Here is an 18,811-nt window from a genome sequence, read left to right on the forward strand (position 1 = left end):
CCCTGAGCGATTCCATCTTGAACTTGAACCTTTTTATATAGGTGTTCAAGGATTTCAAATTTAAAATGGGTCTCACCGAACCGTCCGGTTTCGGTACCACAAACATTGTGGAATAGTAACCCCTTCCTTGTTGAAGGAGGGGTACCTTGACTATCACCTGCTGCGAATACAGCTTGTGAATTGCCTCCAGCACTGCCTCCCTGTCCGGGGGAGCTGATGGCAAGGCAGATTTGAGGAAACGGCGAGGGGGAGACGTCTCGAATTCCAGCTTGTACCCCTGAGATACTACTTGTAGAATCCAGGGACCCACCCGTGAGGGAGCCCACTGGTCGCTGAAGTTCTTGAGACGGGCCCCCACCGTACCTGGCTCCGCCTGTGGAGCCCCAGCGTCATGCGGTGGACTTAGAGGAAGCGGGGGAGGGCTTTTGTTCCTGGAAACTGGCTGTATGCTGCAGCTTTTTTCCTCTACCTCTGCCTCTGGGCAAAAAGGACGCGCCTTTAACCCGCTTGCCTTTCTGGGGCCGAAAGGACTGTACCTGATAATACGGTGCTTTCTTTGGCTGTGAGGGAACATGGGGTAAAAATGCTGACTTCCCAGCTGTCGCTGTGGAAACGAGGTCCGAGAGACCATCCCCAAACAACTCCTCACCCTTGTAAGGCAAAACTTCCATTTATGGACCTGGCAGAAATGGACATTGCACTTATTTTAGATGCCAGCCGGCAAATATCCCTCTGTGCATCTCTCATGAATAAGACTGCGTCTTTAATATGCTCTATGGTTAGCAATATAGTGTCCCTGTCTAAGGTATCAATATTTTCTGACAGGGAATCTGACCACGCAGCTGCAGCACTGCACATCCATGCTGAAGCAATAGGTGGTCTCAGTATAATACCTGAGTGTGTATAAACAGACTTCAGGATAGCCTCCTGCTTCCTATCAGCAGGCTCCTTTAGGGCGGCCGTGTCCGGAGACGGTAGTGCCACCTTCTTTGACAGGCGTGTGAGCGCTTTATCTACCCTAGGGGATGTCTCCCAACGTGACCTATCCTCTGGCGGGAAAGGGTACGCCATTAGTAACTTTTTAGAAATTACTAGTTTCTTATCGGGGGAAGCCCACGCTTCTTCACACACTTCATTTAATTCATCAGAAGGGGGAAAAACCACTGGTAGTTTTTTCTCCCCAAACATAATACCCTTTTTTGTGGTACCTGGGGTAATATCAGAAATGTGCAACACATTTTTCATTGCCGTAATCATGTAACGTGTGGCTCTATTGGAATGTACACTAGTCTCATCATCGTCGACACTGGAGTCAGTATCTGTGTCGACATCTGTGTCTGCCATCTGAGGTAGCGGGCGTTTTAGAGCCCCTGATGGCTTTTGAGACGTCTGGGCAGGCACGGGCTGAGAAGCCGGCTGTCCCACATCTGATATGTCGTCAAACCCTTTATGTAAGGAGTTGACACTGTCGCGTAATTCCTTCCACATATCCATCCACTCAGGTGTCGACCCCGCAGGGGGTGACATCACATTTATCGGCACCTGCTCCGCCTCCACATAAGCCTTCTCATCAAACATGTCGACACAGCCGTACCGACACACCACACACACACAGGGAATGCTCTGACTGAGGACAGGACACCACAAAGCCCTTTGGGGAGACAGAGAGAGAGTATGCCAGCACACACCAGAGCGCTATATAAAACAGGGATACACACTACACAGTGATTTTACCCCTTATAGCTGCTTATATATCACAGATTGCGCCTTAATTTAGTGCCCCCCCCTCTCTTTTTTACCCTATGTAGTCTGGAACTGCAGGGGAGAGCCTGGGGAGCGATCCTTCCAGCGGAGCTGTAAGGGGAAAATGGCGCCAGTGTGCTGTGGGAGATAGCCCCGCCCCTTTTCCGGCGGGCTTCTCCCGCTTTTTTTATACAGTTATGGCAGGGGATTTTACACATATATAGTCTTAAAGGCTATATTATGTGTTAATTTGCCAAGTAAGGTACTTATATTGCAGCCCAGTGCGCCCCCCCCCCCCCCCCCCAGCGCCCTGCACCCATCAGTGACCGGAGTATGTGGTGTGCCTGGGGAGCAATGGCGCACAGCTGCAGTGCTGTGCGCTACCTTAATGAAGACCGAAGTCTTCTGCCGCCGATTTTCAGGAACGTCTTCTTGCTTCTGGCTCTGCTAGGGGGACGGCGGCGCGGCTCCGGGACCGGACTACCGAGGCTGGGCCTGTGTTCGATCCCTCTGGAGCTAATGGTGTCCAGTAGCCTAGAAGCCCAAGCTAGCTGCAAGCAGGTAGGTTCGCTTCTCTCCCCTAGGTCCCCCGTAGCAGTGAGTTTGTTGCCAGCAGATCTCACTGAAAATAAAAAACCTAAATATTACTTTCTTTCTAAGAGCTCAGGAGAGCCCCTAGTGTGCATCCAGCTCGGCCGGGCACAAAATTCTAACTGAGGTCTGGAGGAGGGTCATAGAGGGAGGAGCCAGTGCACACCAGGTAGTCCTAAAGCTTACTTTAGTTGTGCCCAGTCTCCTGCGGAGCCGCTATTCCCCATGGTCCTTACGGAGTTCCCAGCATCCACTTAGGACGTTAGAGAAAGCTGGGTGTATGAACCACCCCCCAACAATAAAAAGTATACTTGGTAGGGTGTGATATGTCAGGTGTGGTCTGGCCACAAATGCATAAAGAAAATGCAGATCCTTAACTTGTTCAAGCGTTACAGTATATAGTGTTAACTGCTAAATAAAGATTCATTTAAAAGTGTGATTTCTCTGGCAAGCCCTTCACACGTAGGGCTAAATTTATCAAGCAGTACTTTTCAAAGCCGCTGGATTTAAAGGCACAATAATGTTAAATACAAAACCAGGTGTGTTTTATACTTAATATTATTGCCTTTGAAGTCTAGCATCCAAAATTTGTGAAGAGACTGCATCTTAGAAAATTGCTGCATAGTACATTAGGCCTAGTCTTTAGTTCCAGGCATTACGCAGTGGCCGACTCTGCTGGATATTCCAAGCCCCCTGATAATGAAAGCTTGAAGGTACCAGTGCTTATCCTAAATTTAATTAATAAAATAAATAAATGATGCATTATCACTTACAAGTGTTGCATGGCCGATGTGTTGTGCTACTTCATTACCAATCACGTCTCGCTTTTCAACACCATAGCTTTGTGGAGCACCATGACTTTCTTTCAGCGACATCATTTTATTTAAAGCTACTGTATTAATGCTAAAATAAACATACAGTAGATGGGTGAGGAACTTTTAGGGAATGCTTGATATTGATTTCTTGTTATCTGCAGAAGCACAACACATGTTAAACTGATTCCTAATAAGTTTTGTGTTCTTGCATAGCGTAGTCATTATAAATGCAGAGAAAGGAAATGGTTAATTGACCTTTGCTTTCTCCATTGCAGTCCTTTCCTTTAGCCCTCTAGCTATCAATCAAGTTTCCATTTTGCTTGGTGGCAGCAGACATCCCAACACTCTTATTAGTACTTTGACCCTTGGCCCCATAGTAAACCTAAGCAGGAGCTTAAGTAGGTACCTATGAGATATTTCTGATTGTTTATACTTATGCAGATGGAGGTGGTGGTAGTGGGGGTGAAAGCATTCCATTTATACACATGGACAACAAGTAGAAGATGAATGCAATGTGTTGGTCAGTCTACGTACCCACATATACAGACACAACATATGTCATAGTAATCCTAGCGTCCATAAAAGTGACCTGTACCCCTATCACATTCGTTCTGTATCGCCACTATGTGGATGATCCTACTGCTTCTTAGATATTATCCAATTATAGGTCACTGACTTGACCAGCTTTACATTTAATATTCGCATATAGACTATGTATACTATATTAAATGTATGTTCTAGAGTTTTATGTAGCAGTGTAAAAACATTGAATTCTGTAACTTCCCTGGTCAATAAAGTGTGTCCAAGTGAAATTTTAGTGAACATTTAACTACTGAACCACTCCTTTTCCTGCAGTTATAGTGTCCTTCAATCTTTATACGTATGAGTGCTGAAAATGGGATTATAAATTTGACCTTTTTTCCCCCCCCCTCTCAAACAACAAATATTGCACCTATTTTTGTAGATGGCACATACATTTCTGATATAAACATCTTTTAGGCTGGTCATTTTCAATGTTCCACCTCAACTAAAATTAGCTGCACTGCAGGTTATGAATGTAGATTATACACAGGTAATCTGGTCATCACAGCAATTCATGTACCTGTCAAGGATGCCATAGACAGAGCAGCAGTCAGGGACTGGTTTTCCATTACTGGCAGTTAAATCACAGAAAGGGGAACGTTTATGACAATGGTTCCACCGGCATCTTTGCGGGAGACGATGTGTTGCAAGATAACAGGATAGATTAGAATATGAGTGATAGCTATGGGTAAGACAGACTTTTCAGATGCAGCTATATATAGAACGGTTCCCACAACTGCCCACCTTAGAGTTCCAGGGACTCATAAAGAGTTGGATGGAAGTTGTCATAAGTGGGAGTCGTAAAATACTTTTTTGTTTATCACGCATACTTATTTTGCAGATAGATAAGCCTGTATGTGGCTTTTTTGCGATTCAGATGGGTGCCTATTGCATGATCACTGTGTGATAGATCTAGCTTTACAGTAATCTGGGTTTTTGGGACTGTGAAAAGCCCTGATGTCACCTTTATGGACTGTCCCTTTTTATTTTTTATTAAATGTTATTCTCTTTATGTTAGTAGACTAGACTGATAACAATAGGCAGTGGCAACCACGTGACATGTCCCTTTTTTATTTTAGGTCTGGTGTGCATGAAATCTAGTAGCTCGGTTGTGGAGTTGGTCATGCTGCTCTGTTCACAGGTATGCATACGTTTTCTCTATCTGTAAACTCTCGTCTGTGAATTTGGTCAAATTATAAAAGGTTCTTAAGACTTAATTTTCCAATTGCACTAAATCTGTTGCACTGGTTTGAATGGCGATAAATTTTGCGGATACATTCTAAAGAACTATTATGTATTAAATGTTGTACAGTATATGTTCTTTTATTTTTGTTTAATGTGTGATAGGGTCCAGTAACAAGATGGTTAAAGCTGCAATCCATGCACAAGAGAAGTTTGTGGGGGGGGGGTTATTGTTTTTTTTTCTTCTTAAACCTAAATCACTGTGGAAGAATGTTGGTAGTTACTATTTTTCTTTTGCTTGGCTCTGCAAACTTTCTAATTCAGCACAATGTCTTGGATTGCCATGGCAACCACAGTAACATGGCACACAATGTAATGAATAGAGATGCTTTGGAATTCCCCACTCAACTCATTCTTGCTATGCACCCACTTTACATGACATACTGAGTAACGTGTGTATTTGTTTCTGGCAGCAATGTTTTTTGGAACAGAGAGAAATTATTTGAAACAGAGGTTTTGATTGGTAGGAGTATAGTTAAGAAAAATGACTAAATGCTATTTCAGAAAAAGAAGAAATCTATGTATATTTTATTTCGCCAGAATTGCTTGCATAAGATTTGTCAATGCACTTAAAAAGATCAAATTATATGGCACTACAGAATATGCCTAGCCTTGATAAATTGTACTAAAACCTTTATTTCCTGAAAACATACAAGTCTATGTATAAGGTAGAATTGTGTATAGTCTGTAGAGGACACTATATCAGAAATCCTACAGTATGTCCATCTGAGATTTTTGGTTGTGTTTTTTTTTTTTGTTTTCTTGTGGCCTTACTGTTTGCAGAAGCTTTCTCCTGGCTGACCTTGTTTGTTCTTTTTCTGGTGGTAGTCATGAGGTTTAACATTGACCATTTTAACAGTCGTCTAGTGGCTCTCTATTTGTAAGGGTTGGTCACTGTTGAATGATGGATGCCACTCTTTGTAAATGACCTTCCAGACTGGTGAGCTGCAACAACTGCTTCTCAGAGTTTATTGCAGATGTTTTTCTCCTTGGCATTGATGGTAACACAAATCTTAGTGCCCCCTACAGCACTGCCTAAGATTATGCTGTTGTGTGGAGTTCGTAGTTCTTCCTGAAGGTCACATAATAAATTGCTTTAATTACCACCTTTATTGATAGGGAATCAGTAAAGAAATACTTTAATATATATGTTGTGTAGAATGGGGATTGGTAATTGGTGGAGAAATGTATTGCAAGAATCCTGCTGTGCTTTTATATGGTTTTATTCACTGATATGTAATCCATAAGCATACTGCGATATTGTCTACATTGGACTTAAGGCACATTTTATTGCTGTACTTGCTGTGAAGGACTGGTCATGTCTGACCGATCAAATGTTGTTGGGGGCCTAATCTTAGAAACATTCTGTCCGTTTAGATCAGGTTACCGATTTGCTAAAGGACTTTGCAGGAAAAACTGTCTAGGGACAGTTGGCTTTTCTGGTAAGTCTAGAAGTACCATACTGGACAGTTCAAACTGGATATCTGATTTCTAGTGACCTCTAAGCACTTTACCATTTTAGTCAGGCCTTTTTTTCTTTTTTTGTAGTTTGTCAGTGAGTTTCTATCTATAGGTTAAATGTTTCTTATCTTACAGTGTGTTACAATCAGTGCACCCATGCTGTATATTTTATGCCATTCTTTTCAGCTCTGTTTTCTCCCATCACATGACACCAGTGAGGCCTGTTTGATATAGTGCACACATATTCCGTAGCGCTTTACAGAGACTGTTTGTCCATTCACATCAGTCCCTGCCTCAGTGGAGTTTATAATCTATATTCCCTACCACATATACACGCGCACACATTTATGGTTAGAGCCATGGTGGGAATGGAACCGATGACCTCCGTGCTGTGAGGCAGTAATGCTAACCATTACATCATCAGTGCTGCCCATAGATGAAACTGATAGTTTGTTAAACTTTTCATACACATTTCTCCATTATTAACTGTAGATGGCCCATGTAACAAATAACAAATAAATACATTATTGGGACAACTTCTTTAGTGTTTAAAGATTAGTTCTGTGGACTAAGATCATATTTTAACGTTTGACCAGATATCTGATCCTTTCACAAAGAAGGAAGTTTTCCTAATACAAAACTACTGACATTGACTTGTGTGTTTTTAAATACATTCACATCGTCCTAAATAATTGTATTGTGCAATTAATTGTAAGTGTAGAAGCAAAATGTATCCTGTGCACTAAAGTAAATGAAGTTACATTTCATATTTGTCTTCAACTGTATCTTTCTCCTACACCCTTATCATGTAGCCAAATGTTTCTTTCTGTATAATACCTGCCGCACATTACATCAGTAAATAATAATGAATTTGTCGGTGTGTGGAGGAACCTAGATTTTCTGCAGTTCTCCACAGAGATAAAATTAGTATACTGTAGACATGAGCATACTGAAGAAGCACTCTAGAGGGCCAGTATGCCAACATATGTCTGCACCTATGTCTATCGCAAACATCTGAATGTCAATTAAATAGGAATTATTTTTGTAGAGTGTACAGTATGTCCACTTTATATAATGAATTTTAGAACTGTAAGGGGCTGCGCTCTAAACCTTCTATGACCTCTTGTATTTTATACATTCATTAAATCCTGCTTCTTTGCTCTTAGTTTTCTGTTCTGTAATTAAAGTAAAATGGTTTTTATTGAGTTCTAGTATCTTAAAGAATAAGGTGTTCTTCCTTATTGTGTTGCTAGTAAATCCTGTCACCGAATGGTTCAGAATAGCTTTTTTTAATGAGAAGCGTATCAGTCTGTAGGTCAAGGGTTCTGACCCATTGACAAACCTTTGACCTTCATTTGCAGCCTGCATGGCAAGCCTGCCCGATTAATAAGGATAATGCAAAATTAATGTTTCTTTTGTATCGATTCATTTTATGTTAGTGCTTATACCACCAAATTTATTAAGACTGAACTGATAGACATTTCATGAATACAAATGAAGGAATCATAGAAGGTGTGAAGAATCAATGGTCCAGATTGTCAATAAAGCGCAATAAGAGCAATTACTTTAGGAGATTACACCTAATGGATTTTACAATGAAGTATCAAGAAGTAGTTATTTTTCTAGTGAGCTTATTATTGCAGGCACAGGTCACAATATAGCTCCTGCTAAGAATGATGGAACTTGTCTGCCTCAAAGCAATGGCTGAATATTAAAACAAAGGACATGTATATGAAGTATTCTGCATGCCATGCTGTTTACTGACACAATACATCATTTATGGCTTATCTATGAGTTTATCTTTTGTCTGTCTGTTGTGTGACAGTAATGTTTCAAACCATAGACACACATTTAGTTTAACACTAAACGTTTTGTGAATGTTTATTTTGAACCATTTTAAGCTACTGCAAAGCTGTTCATTTGAGTTTCAGAGTAACCTACATTTTCTTATAAGATTTCAAAATATGGGGCCTGATGTAATGGCTTGTGAGACGGTTGGAGCTCAGAGACTCCGGCCGACCTTGTACTTTTTTTTTTATTTAAAGCAGCAAGTGTTTACAAGGCAAAACCAACCAGGTTTTGCCTTGTAATTGTTTGCTACTTTGTAAAAACGTACGAGTTTGGCCGGAGTATCGGAGCTCCGGCCGTCTTGCAAGCCATTACATCTGGCTCATGGTCTAATTGGTAGGTGAGTAAAGGGTTCTAGAGAACTGGTCTGCGCACTTTATTCATGCACTTCTGTTTGATCTCACTGTAGCCAATTCCTCTGTGGCCTACTTGCCAGGTTTGGAATAGGGTCCATTCATTAACTAGAGTGCAAAATAATTGCATGCATCTCAGAATGGCTAGCAAATGGTTAGTTTTCTGGACATTACCACTTTGTAACTCCCTTTTTTTTTTAAATAAATTGTAATAATCCCTGCGAGCAGGAACTACACTGAGATGTTTTATTACAACAATACAGTCATTTCCGTCTTTAGATAATGCTGTAAATATGACCTTTTTTATATTCAATATCATAACAAAATCACAGAACATCGACTCCGATTGTACCTGAAAGGTTATGAAGCCTGTCACCTCGGAAAGTGTGCCTTTTTTTACTCCTGAAGCCTGCTCTCGCCGTCGCATAGGCTGCTCTTTCCGTGTGTCTTTTGGGTTAAGTCATTCTATTGAATAGCTTTTCTTATACAACAACCATGCTTAAAAAATGGCATTTCTATGTCTAGTGCACCCATATGGTCAGGGAAATTATTATTTTAAATGGAGTTTTACGATTTGAGTAGATTACCTTTGGGAACCGCTAAAATTTGCTATAAAGCAAACACATACTGTACGATTGTTTTTATACACACTATTCCCAATTGCATAGCTTTCCTATATGATTTACAGTATGTATTCTTACAGAAATGTTTTTAGAAAAATTTGTACAGAAAGTCTTTTACTACGTTCACTGACAGTGCCTTCTCCAAATGCTTGATAAACAGTCATTGTAAAGCATCACCAGCTATATACAGTACTTCTGGATAAAGATCTGTTCCTATGTGTGACTCTTGCTATATTATCCTCTTCCTGTCTCCAGGTAGAAGTACTACATGTCATTATCAGACATTGGTTCAGAGTGGAGGAAGGTGGGACTTCCGAGGACAACTGCTGTCCTCCTGTCTTGTATAAACTGTACTGGAGAGTTAAAACAAAAAACTATTTTTCATGAACTTGCAAATTTATTTATTGCTTAAGACAGTGAGTAGGAAAAAGAATGACAACCATTTTTTTAAAGCCGATATTCGCAAGTATAGAATAGACGTTAATAGCTACACTTCATTTATGCGTTTAATTAGGCTGTACACATTTTTCTAGTTAACTCTACCCTTTGAAAAGGTCATAGTCATAGACTTGTGAGTAAGCCATTGTCAGCTGTTTTGACCAAAACATAGAAATGGGAGTCAGGCTGCAACCTCATATTGCGGCTGTCGGTGGCTAGAAGGCCCTCTCGCCTACATTGGTTGTGGGGAACAGGCACCAATAGTTAGAATTCCAATGGAATGGTGTCTTTGCTTCTGTCTCTGACTTCCACTTGGTCTGAGCTATGCGCATGTCTTATATCGGTTATGAATGGTCCTTAGATTTGCAGACAAATTTCAGGACAAAAGTGGAGTATAACATATTGCCTAGTGTGGGGTATGGCTTACAGAGTTATGTACAGTAGCAGGATCTCTGCAACAGGAAGTAGCCTGTTCCATGCCCAGCTGCACTAGTTATGAGGCTGAGGATGAGCTCCTAAATTCTATGTCTAGAGCCTATCTGCTATTAGCTAGCTTTTTGGTTATTTCCTGCCACCACTATTCTTGTTGTTCTATTACGTATGAGAGGTATTTATTCTTAATTAATTTAGAAGGCCTAATTAGGTTAGCATACAAAATGGTTGCCTCTACGTTGTGTTCCTAACATGCTCCCTTTCATTAATGTGTGTTTCCTCTAGTTTTATATGTTCTTCATTTAACTAGGAAAAAACAATGAGCTTTATCACCATAATTTATGTGATTAGTCTTTATTACAAGATTCCTGTCACTTTACCTGTGGACAAAGCGTATTTACATTAGACCCTTTTTTTTATTTTGGCTTATAAATGAGTAGAAATATTTGTCTGTATTTCAGTGTTGCATTTTCTTGTTTAGAGAGAGTTCAATGGCACAATAGATAAACTAGAACAGGACATTGTGTTTTTGGTAAAAATAACAACTTCTGTAGCTATCACTAGGAGAAATTGTTCAGCTCTTACCATTACATACTATTTGCAGCCTTTCTTTGCAGTATTTTTCAAGCAGTGTTTTTGGAAGCACCGTCTGCAAAATAAATGACATTTTCTAATGCATCTATTTATCATCGGTGTCACAGGCCTGTGTAATGCTAATCTAATGGAACTGCATATGGAACAATTGTTTAGCCGATTTGGATGCAAGGTTGTTACTATTTCATAGAAATGGTGGAAATTCACTTTATCTATGGAAATGGCATAAGCCCTCCTTGTGTGTCACAGCTTAAAAGTGGTAATGATAAAAAGTGTAAGGCTTGAATTGGCTCCAGATGCTATTGGCTTGTTATAGTGTGATAATTACATTTTTCACTTACAATTTTCCTTATTCAAAGAGGTCATGGTGGCAGTCGCCAAAGTGATTCATTTTGTTAAGAAGTGAACTGTCTTTGGGCTGTATGAAACCTAGAGATATATGAAATTGAATGTCTGCTCAATGCTTTGCAGATAGTGGGAGGGGGCTGCTTCAGTTTGATGGATTGACTTTCTTCTTTTTTGGGAGGGGTGTGCTGAGATAAGGTAGGAAGTGATATTCAAGTGCTAAAATTCTAATTAATTTTTTTTTAAAGTGATGGAAGGGTTTGAGGGGGAAAGATCGAGGGATCAGGTCAAAAATTGGATTTTAATCGCGTAAATAATATGGCAGCTTTACAAAGTTAACATTTATAAATGTGGTGTGAAACTTTCAACATTTGTCATCTCTCATGGATGTAATGAAGTGCTTAAGGCTTAATTAAATAAACCACATAGAGTGGCTTGCAGTTGGAATTGTGTTTTCCCATTTACAGGGGTAATGTGCTCATTACATTTTGTGATGTTAAAATGTTGTTAGATTTTAATGTGAAGATGCCAAGTATGAATAAGTGTTAAATTGCTTGGTAGCAAATGGGCTTTTTATCTGCGTTGTACCACAGCTGCGGGATGCACAATATATGGCAAGATATGTGCTTGCTGTGTGGGTGTTTTGGATAGCATGCAACTCCATTTTGTGGACAACTCTTGGTCTGTTTTTGTGTTGCGCATGCTCCATGGTTGAGCCTACGCATCTATGAGCAGTTACGGTCGATTCAGAGCCATACGCATGTGCCACATCTCCACTTGTAGCTGAATGGATGTAGCACATGTAGAGTAATAGTTGTCTTGCAAGGGGTATAATGGGGGGTACACACGGGGCGACTTGTTCCTGTGTGCTTCGCGATCTAGGTTAGCACACACTATACACTGCTATACACACACAGCAATGTGTGCTGCGCAATCTGTGCTAACCAGTATTCTTTATGCACATGCTAGGCGATCTAACTAGTTCTTGCTTGGGTGATCTGAGGCGGCGATAGCGTGCGTCGCTTTCACTATGGGGCAGACACACGGAGCGATTTGTGCTTAATTTCTAAGCGAACTGGTCAGATTGCTTAGAAAATAGGTAAAAATCGCCCGTTTGTACCCCCCTGTAGGGATGGTGCAAAGCTTGCCCGACAGCCATGCTGGCTGCTTTTACAGGGTGATGCATAGGGGTGGTATGGCTGCATAGGTGTATGCAGCTCTGCATATGAGAGCAGATCCGCATTTATTTCTGTTCACACATTTGGGCCTGACTTATTTGCAACTCTGGAACAGCGCTGTGAGTCACTTCATCTCTGAGTGTACTGTACATTGTATGTATTAATATGTTTAGTCTATCTACATATATTCAGATGTAATAGGAATAATAAGCTGTAAAAAATTGGTTATATTGAAATATGCAAAATCAAAGCCTATTAACATTATTAATGTTAGAAAGCATTAAGGCATGATTGATCAAGGTTTCTAATACATGATTAAATTTTTTTTCCATTAAAACAATAATGCAAAAAAGCAAACAAACCTGGTTTAAAAAAAAAAAAAAAAAAAGGTTTAAACTCAAAAAAGCATTTTATTTCCTTTTTTTTTTTTTTTTTACAGTTTTATATCACATGTGGCAGTGGCGGAACTAGTTGCATGCCCTCCAACATTTTACACATAAAAATCGGTACATGTTAGGAAATGGGGTGTGGCCACGGGTAAAGGGTATGCCCCTTTTCCTATATTTTTGACTGACTTCTGCGGACTTCACTCTAGTTGTAAATGATCCTATCACCAAGACTTACTGATACAGTGCATCTGGAAAGTATTCACGGCGCTTCGCTTTTTCCACATTTTGATATGTTACAGCCTTATTCCAAAATGGAATAAATTCATTTTTCCCTCAAAAATCTACACACAATAATACCCTGTAATGACAACGTGAAAAAGGTTGTTTTTTTTTTAGATTTTTGCAAATTTATTAAGAAAAAAAAAATATATACATGTACATAATTATTCACAGCCTTTGCTCAATACTTTGTTGATGCACCTTTGGCAGCAATTACAGCCTGAAGTCTTTTTAAATATGATGCCACAAGCTTGGCACACCTATCTTTGGTCAGTTTCGCCCATTCCTCTTTGCGGTACCTCTGAAGCTCCATCAGGTTGGATGGGAAGCGTCGGTGCACAGCCATTTTCAGATCTCCAGAGATGTTCAATCGGATTCAAGTCTGGGCTCTGGCTGGGCCACTCAAGGACATTCACAGAGTTGACCTGAAGCCACTCCTTTGATATCTTGGCTGTGTGCTTAGGGTCGTTGTCCTGCTGAACCGTCGCCCCAGTCTGAGTTCAAGAGCGCTCTAGAGCAGGTTTTCATCCAGGATATGTCTGTACATTTCTGCATTCATCTTTCCCTCTATCCTGACTAGCTTCCCAGTTCCTGCCACTGGAAAACATCACCACAGCATGATGCTGCCACCACCATGCTTCACTGTAGTGATGGTATTGGCCTGATAATGAGCGGTGCCTGGTTTCCTCCAAACATGAAGCCTGGCATTCACGCCAAAGAGTTCAATCTTTGTCTCATCAGACCAGAGAGTTTTGTTTCTCATGGTCTGAGTGTCATTCAGGTGCACTTTGGCAAACTACAGACAGGCTGCCATGTGCTTTTTACTAAGGAGTGGCTTCCGTCTGGCCACTCTACCATACAGGCTTGATTGGATTGCGGCAGAGATGGTTGTCCTTCTGGAAGGTTCTCCTCTCTCCACAGAGGAATGCTGTAGCTCTGACAGAGTGACCATCTGTTTCTTTGTCACCTCTCTGACTAGGGCCCTTCTCCCCCAATTGCTCAGTTTAGACGGCCGGCCAGCTCTAGGAAGAGTACTGGTGGTTCCGAACTTCTTCCATTTACAGATGATGGAGGCCACTGTGCTCATTGGGACCTTCAGAGCAGCAGATATTTTTCTGTACCGTTCCCCAGATTTGTGCCTCGAGAAAATCCTGTCTCTTAGGTCTCTAGACAATTGTGGGACCTTGTATGGACAGGTGTGTGCCATTCCAAATCATGTCCAATCAACTGAATTTACCCCAAGTGGACTCCAGTTAAGTTGTAGGAATATCTCAAGGATGATCAGTGGAAACAGGATGCACCTGAGCTCAATTTTGAGCTTAATGGCAAAGGCTGTGAATACCTATGTACATGTGATTTATTTTTAATAAATTTGCAAAAATCACAAAAAACTTTTTTCACGTTGTCATTATGGGTTATTGTGTGTCGAATTTTGAGGGAAAAAATGAATTTATTCCATTGTGGAATAAGGCTGTAACATATCAAAATGTGGAAAAAGGGAAGCGCTGTAAATATATTCCGGATGCACTGTAATTTATAAATGAATGGTATTTTTGTCTCTAAGAGGTAATGCAGTATAAGGATACCACATGACTGAAAGGTGATAAGAACCTATTGTTTGGATAAAAAGATACTAGCTGTAAATTTCAGTTCCTGTATTTGATGATAGTTACAGCAGGATTGTCACTGAATATTACATCCCTGGGCACTGCTATTTTCTGTGTGTGATAGCTATTTTCTTTCCACTTAAGGTGTAGGAAATATTTCATGTAACATTACGGCAGAACATTTTTGTTTATTTGACATTAATATAGTTTTTGAAACAATAGACATTGCATTCAAGGCCACTTGATAAAAGCGTTGTTTTGCTCATCCTAATTCAGGTTGACACACATTCCAATAACACTACCTCCCTTCCAAGGCTTAAAGCTAAATTTATGGCTATGCATTGTGAAGTGCATCATTTAAAAATGGTTTCAACCCAAAACATCTAATAAATAAATAATGTGTATGGCTACTAGGTCGCAGACTTTCCAGGCTAGAAATCATCCCATCGGATACTGTGCAGGCCACTATCGGAGAGGGGCTGTCAGATAAATCTTGCAGTAGCTGCATTCATGTCCTGTAAATCACATGTTATTGTGCGAGCCTTCTGCCAGGTCATCTATTCTTCTCCCATTTATCAGAAATGCATAGGATGTGTTGGAAAACTTAGCACCATCTCGTCTGGTCCGTGTGTCAGACGTAATTAAATGAGCACATAAAAGAAATCCAAAATAAGTATTAAAAGTGAATTTAAAACTTAATTTGTCTTTCAATCAACAGCCTTAACATTGAAACTGAATGATGGGTAAATGATTTTTTTTGGGAAGCAAGTTCAGGCACTTCAGTCTCAATGTATTTTATTTTTATTTAGAGTCCAGAAAGAAAGTTTAGAGACCTTTACCTGTGTGGAACTATGAAAATATTGTACTGTGTATTTGACCTGTTTTATTCCTTTTTGCTTAATTTAATGCCTTTTTAGCTATAAGCTCTTCAGACAACAGTCATGCAAAGAATCTTTTTGGTAAAAGAGCAATATTACATTTGGGGTGATCAATTCAGTCTCTGTATTTGCTTAAAGATCCGGGAGTTTGAAAGGTTTCTTCATGTACTTGTGCATATTTATTTTGTAACACTACAGTCTAGTATAAGAACACAATCTCTGTGATTCCAGGGTAACCGTGACTTAGGGGTGTATTCAATAATGTCGGATCCATTCCGACACGCATTTGTTGGAATGGATCCGACAAGGGCTATTTAGTGGACGGCCAAATCCGACTGTCGGATTTTTCCACCAAAACCACAGTCTGTCCCGGGATTTTCTACCCAGCATTTTGCTAGTTTGGACCCCGTTTCTACTGTACCACTGTCCCTGGTTAGACCTCTGTTTCCACTGAACCCTGGTAAGCACAGCAAAATCTATGGATATCATTAAAAGTGGCCTTCATTCAGGCCCACAAAGATGAGGTCAGAGAAGAGGGAACAAAAGGGAGAGGTGGGGACTATGTCAAGCGTCCAGACCTTAGCTCTCCTTCTAGGCCCGTTTGCGCCCAGCTCTCCTTCCAGGCCCGCTCTGTGCCCAGTCTGTGTGCCAAGCTCTCCTTCCATGCCCACTTTGTGCCCAGTCTGTGTGTGCCAAGCTGTCCTTCCAGTTTGTGTGCGCCAAGTTGGCCTGCTCTGTGCCCAGTTTGTGTGTGCCAAGCTCTCCTTCCAGGTCTTCTCTGTGCCCAGCTCTCTTTCCAGGCCCACTCTCTGCCCAGCTTTTCTGTGTGCACACATAAACAGCCTCTCCCAGCATGTGGACGCATCTCCTCTGGTGTCTGGGTGATTACAAAGCTTGGAGCGAGAGAAGGAGTTGCCGCACAAATTCCAGTTGGCTAGCCCACAATTAAGAATACTGTACCAATGATCTTTTTTCCCACCAAAAAGGGAGGGGTGGGGGGTGAGGGGGTGCGCTACTAACTACTCATAAAGGCTAATTCAGAGTTGATCGCAGCAGCAAATTTGTAGCTGTTGGACAAAACCATGTGCGGGGGGGGGGGGCAGATATAACATGTTCAGAGAGATTTAGATTTGGGTGGTGTGTGTTCAAACTGAAATCTAAATTGCGGTGTAAAAATAAGGCAGATGTTATTTACCCTGCACAGAAACAAAATAACCCACCCAAATCTAACTCTGTCTGCACATGTTATATCTCCCAACCCCCTCCCCCCTGCAGTGCACATGTTTTTGCCCAACTGCTAACAAATTTGCTGCTGCGATCAACTCTGAATTACCCCCATAGTTACAATACGTGACACAAAAAAAAGGTAGTAGTTGTATGGTGCACGGTTCGATAGTCTATAGAGCAGACCATAAAATGTAACTTTTATTGAAATTTATTAAAACCACATTATTCCCCCCCCCCCCCCCCAATAAAAAATAAGTGTTAAAAATCGAAATATTAAAAGTATATAGAATAGAAAGTAAGTAGAATTATTAAAATATTGTGCCAGGAGCTTGATGAGTAAACTGATTAGTCTTACCAGCTAGCAGAAAACGGAATTGTATACTGGTATATCTGTCAGTCCTAGTTGTTTAATTTGTATAACTGATTAACAAATGTAAATATTTGAGCAAATATGGCCCATCTCTAATAAGCGCGATAATGTGGGGACAGTTGAATATTTACAGGAGTTTGTGCGCTATAAAACAATGGAATACCCCCCTGTGGCTTCAGTCACGCCTCTCTATGCACCAGGTTCCAGGCGAATTTACCGTGTCAAGCCTTTTTCTTGCTCAAAATGTGCTTTTTCGCATAAATGAAACATCTGAAAGTGACAGGGCAACTTTGCTAGATTACATCGATCAGTTTGATGTGTAACACTGGTATATCTGTGTACGACTGAATCTATGTTAAAAGGGACCTGATGCGATACGTCTCAGCTTTTTCTCACGCCAAGTTCCATTATGCTTACTCTGCTACTTTGTATGTGTGTAAAACGTATTCCTGTTCTGTTAGTCACAGCCCAGCTTCACTAGTGCACCATAAGCCGTTCTTCGCTACCGCTGCTGCGATGCGTATAAGACAAACAGTTGAACGTATGGAATGCTAATTCTCTGAGCACCTTAGTCATGCAGGGCATATCGCATCGTATGATTTATAGACAATAGGTCTATGAGGACAAAGCGTGGTGGTAAATGTTAAATTGCTTAATTTTAGTCCCCCCTCCCCCCCTCCATACGGACAAGCAATTCTCCCCCCATCCTGCCTACATCACTAGGAAGTGGGCTGTATGCAGGAGATCCCCCTCACTTTCTCAGGGTGCTGGTGACTGCCCCATAAATTGGGAGTCTCCCGTGCCTACTGGAAGACTAGCCAGTATGATTTGTATATGTGATTACCAGTCTTTACTAATGTAGCTTTATTACTTCTATGTTACATACAAGTAACTTGTATGTTACATACAGCCTATTTTATTTGGAGCTACAGCATAGAAATGCACATACCAATGATGACAAATACTGTATATAAAAATCTAATTATAATAGTTTGTTCTGACACTGATTAAACTCCGAACTTTTTGAAAATGTATGGTGACATTTTGGTAAGGCAACACATAATTGTGTTTGTCTGTTTTATATGATGATTTGTATGATTGTACATAAACAATATTTTAAATAAAATGGATTAGTCATTCATCATAAAGAAATGAGTGCTTATAATATGACATGACCTTTATTGTGAAGTGAAGAAGACCAGGTCCCTTTATGCAATTACAGAAAGCCATTTGCTTGTTGACATTTATTGTCATATACAGTGTGCATTTTATTTTGACATTGCAAAAAATGTACTCAAGCGGTGACCGCGTTCTGCAGTGTGTAGCTCAGAGAACGAGTCCTGCCTCATATTAAGCACAAATATGTATAGGTCAGTTTGTGTACTATGGTTTCTTATATTGGGGGCTGAAGAACAAAAACATTTTTAGACTAAAATTATTTTATGTAAATATTTGATTATACAGCCTTCTGGAAAATATCCCAGTTGTATAATCTTAGCATCCTTTTCATTTGTTATTTGGTAGAATTTCTACTTATTCTCTGCATAATTTGTTATATGTCCCACTGCAATATTGTTGTCTCTGCTATGATTTTCAAGTGCATTTATGTATAGTGTTTGCGGAATATACAGTGATGCATTTGATTTTCAATGTATTTCTGTAAAAAATCTCTCCTACAAACTGTGATGTCTGTCTTGCAGAACAAAACAGCATGAACACATTACATGGAAAGCCATTATTTCTGTACATTGTAACGTAATTATAACTATTTACTACATGGTTTTGCCCTTTATAAGATTGGCGCTTTAAAAATATT

General features: G+C 40.4%; 1 protein-coding gene across 2 annotated transcripts in view; it reads left to right on the forward strand.

Annotated features, from left to right (window-relative positions):
* Window positions 1–18,811, forward strand: part of LRBA (LPS responsive beige-like anchor protein) — a 1,108,277-nt gene that overhangs the window by 395,595 nt on the left and 693,871 nt on the right. For both annotated transcript variants that reach the window (XM_063920568.1, XM_063920569.1), the window contains exon 33: window positions 4,811–4,872. In XM_063920568.1, the coding sequence (XP_063776638.1) occupies window positions 4,811–4,872 (62 nt within the window). The remainder of the gene's footprint in view (window positions 1–4,810; window positions 4,873–18,811) is intronic.

This window comes from Pseudophryne corroboree, chromosome 1 (genome assembly GCF_028390025.1).
Source record: "Pseudophryne corroboree isolate aPseCor3 chromosome 1, aPseCor3.hap2, whole genome shotgun sequence".
In the NCBI taxonomy this organism is placed as follows: Eukaryota; Metazoa; Chordata; class Amphibia; order Anura; family Myobatrachidae; genus Pseudophryne; species Pseudophryne corroboree.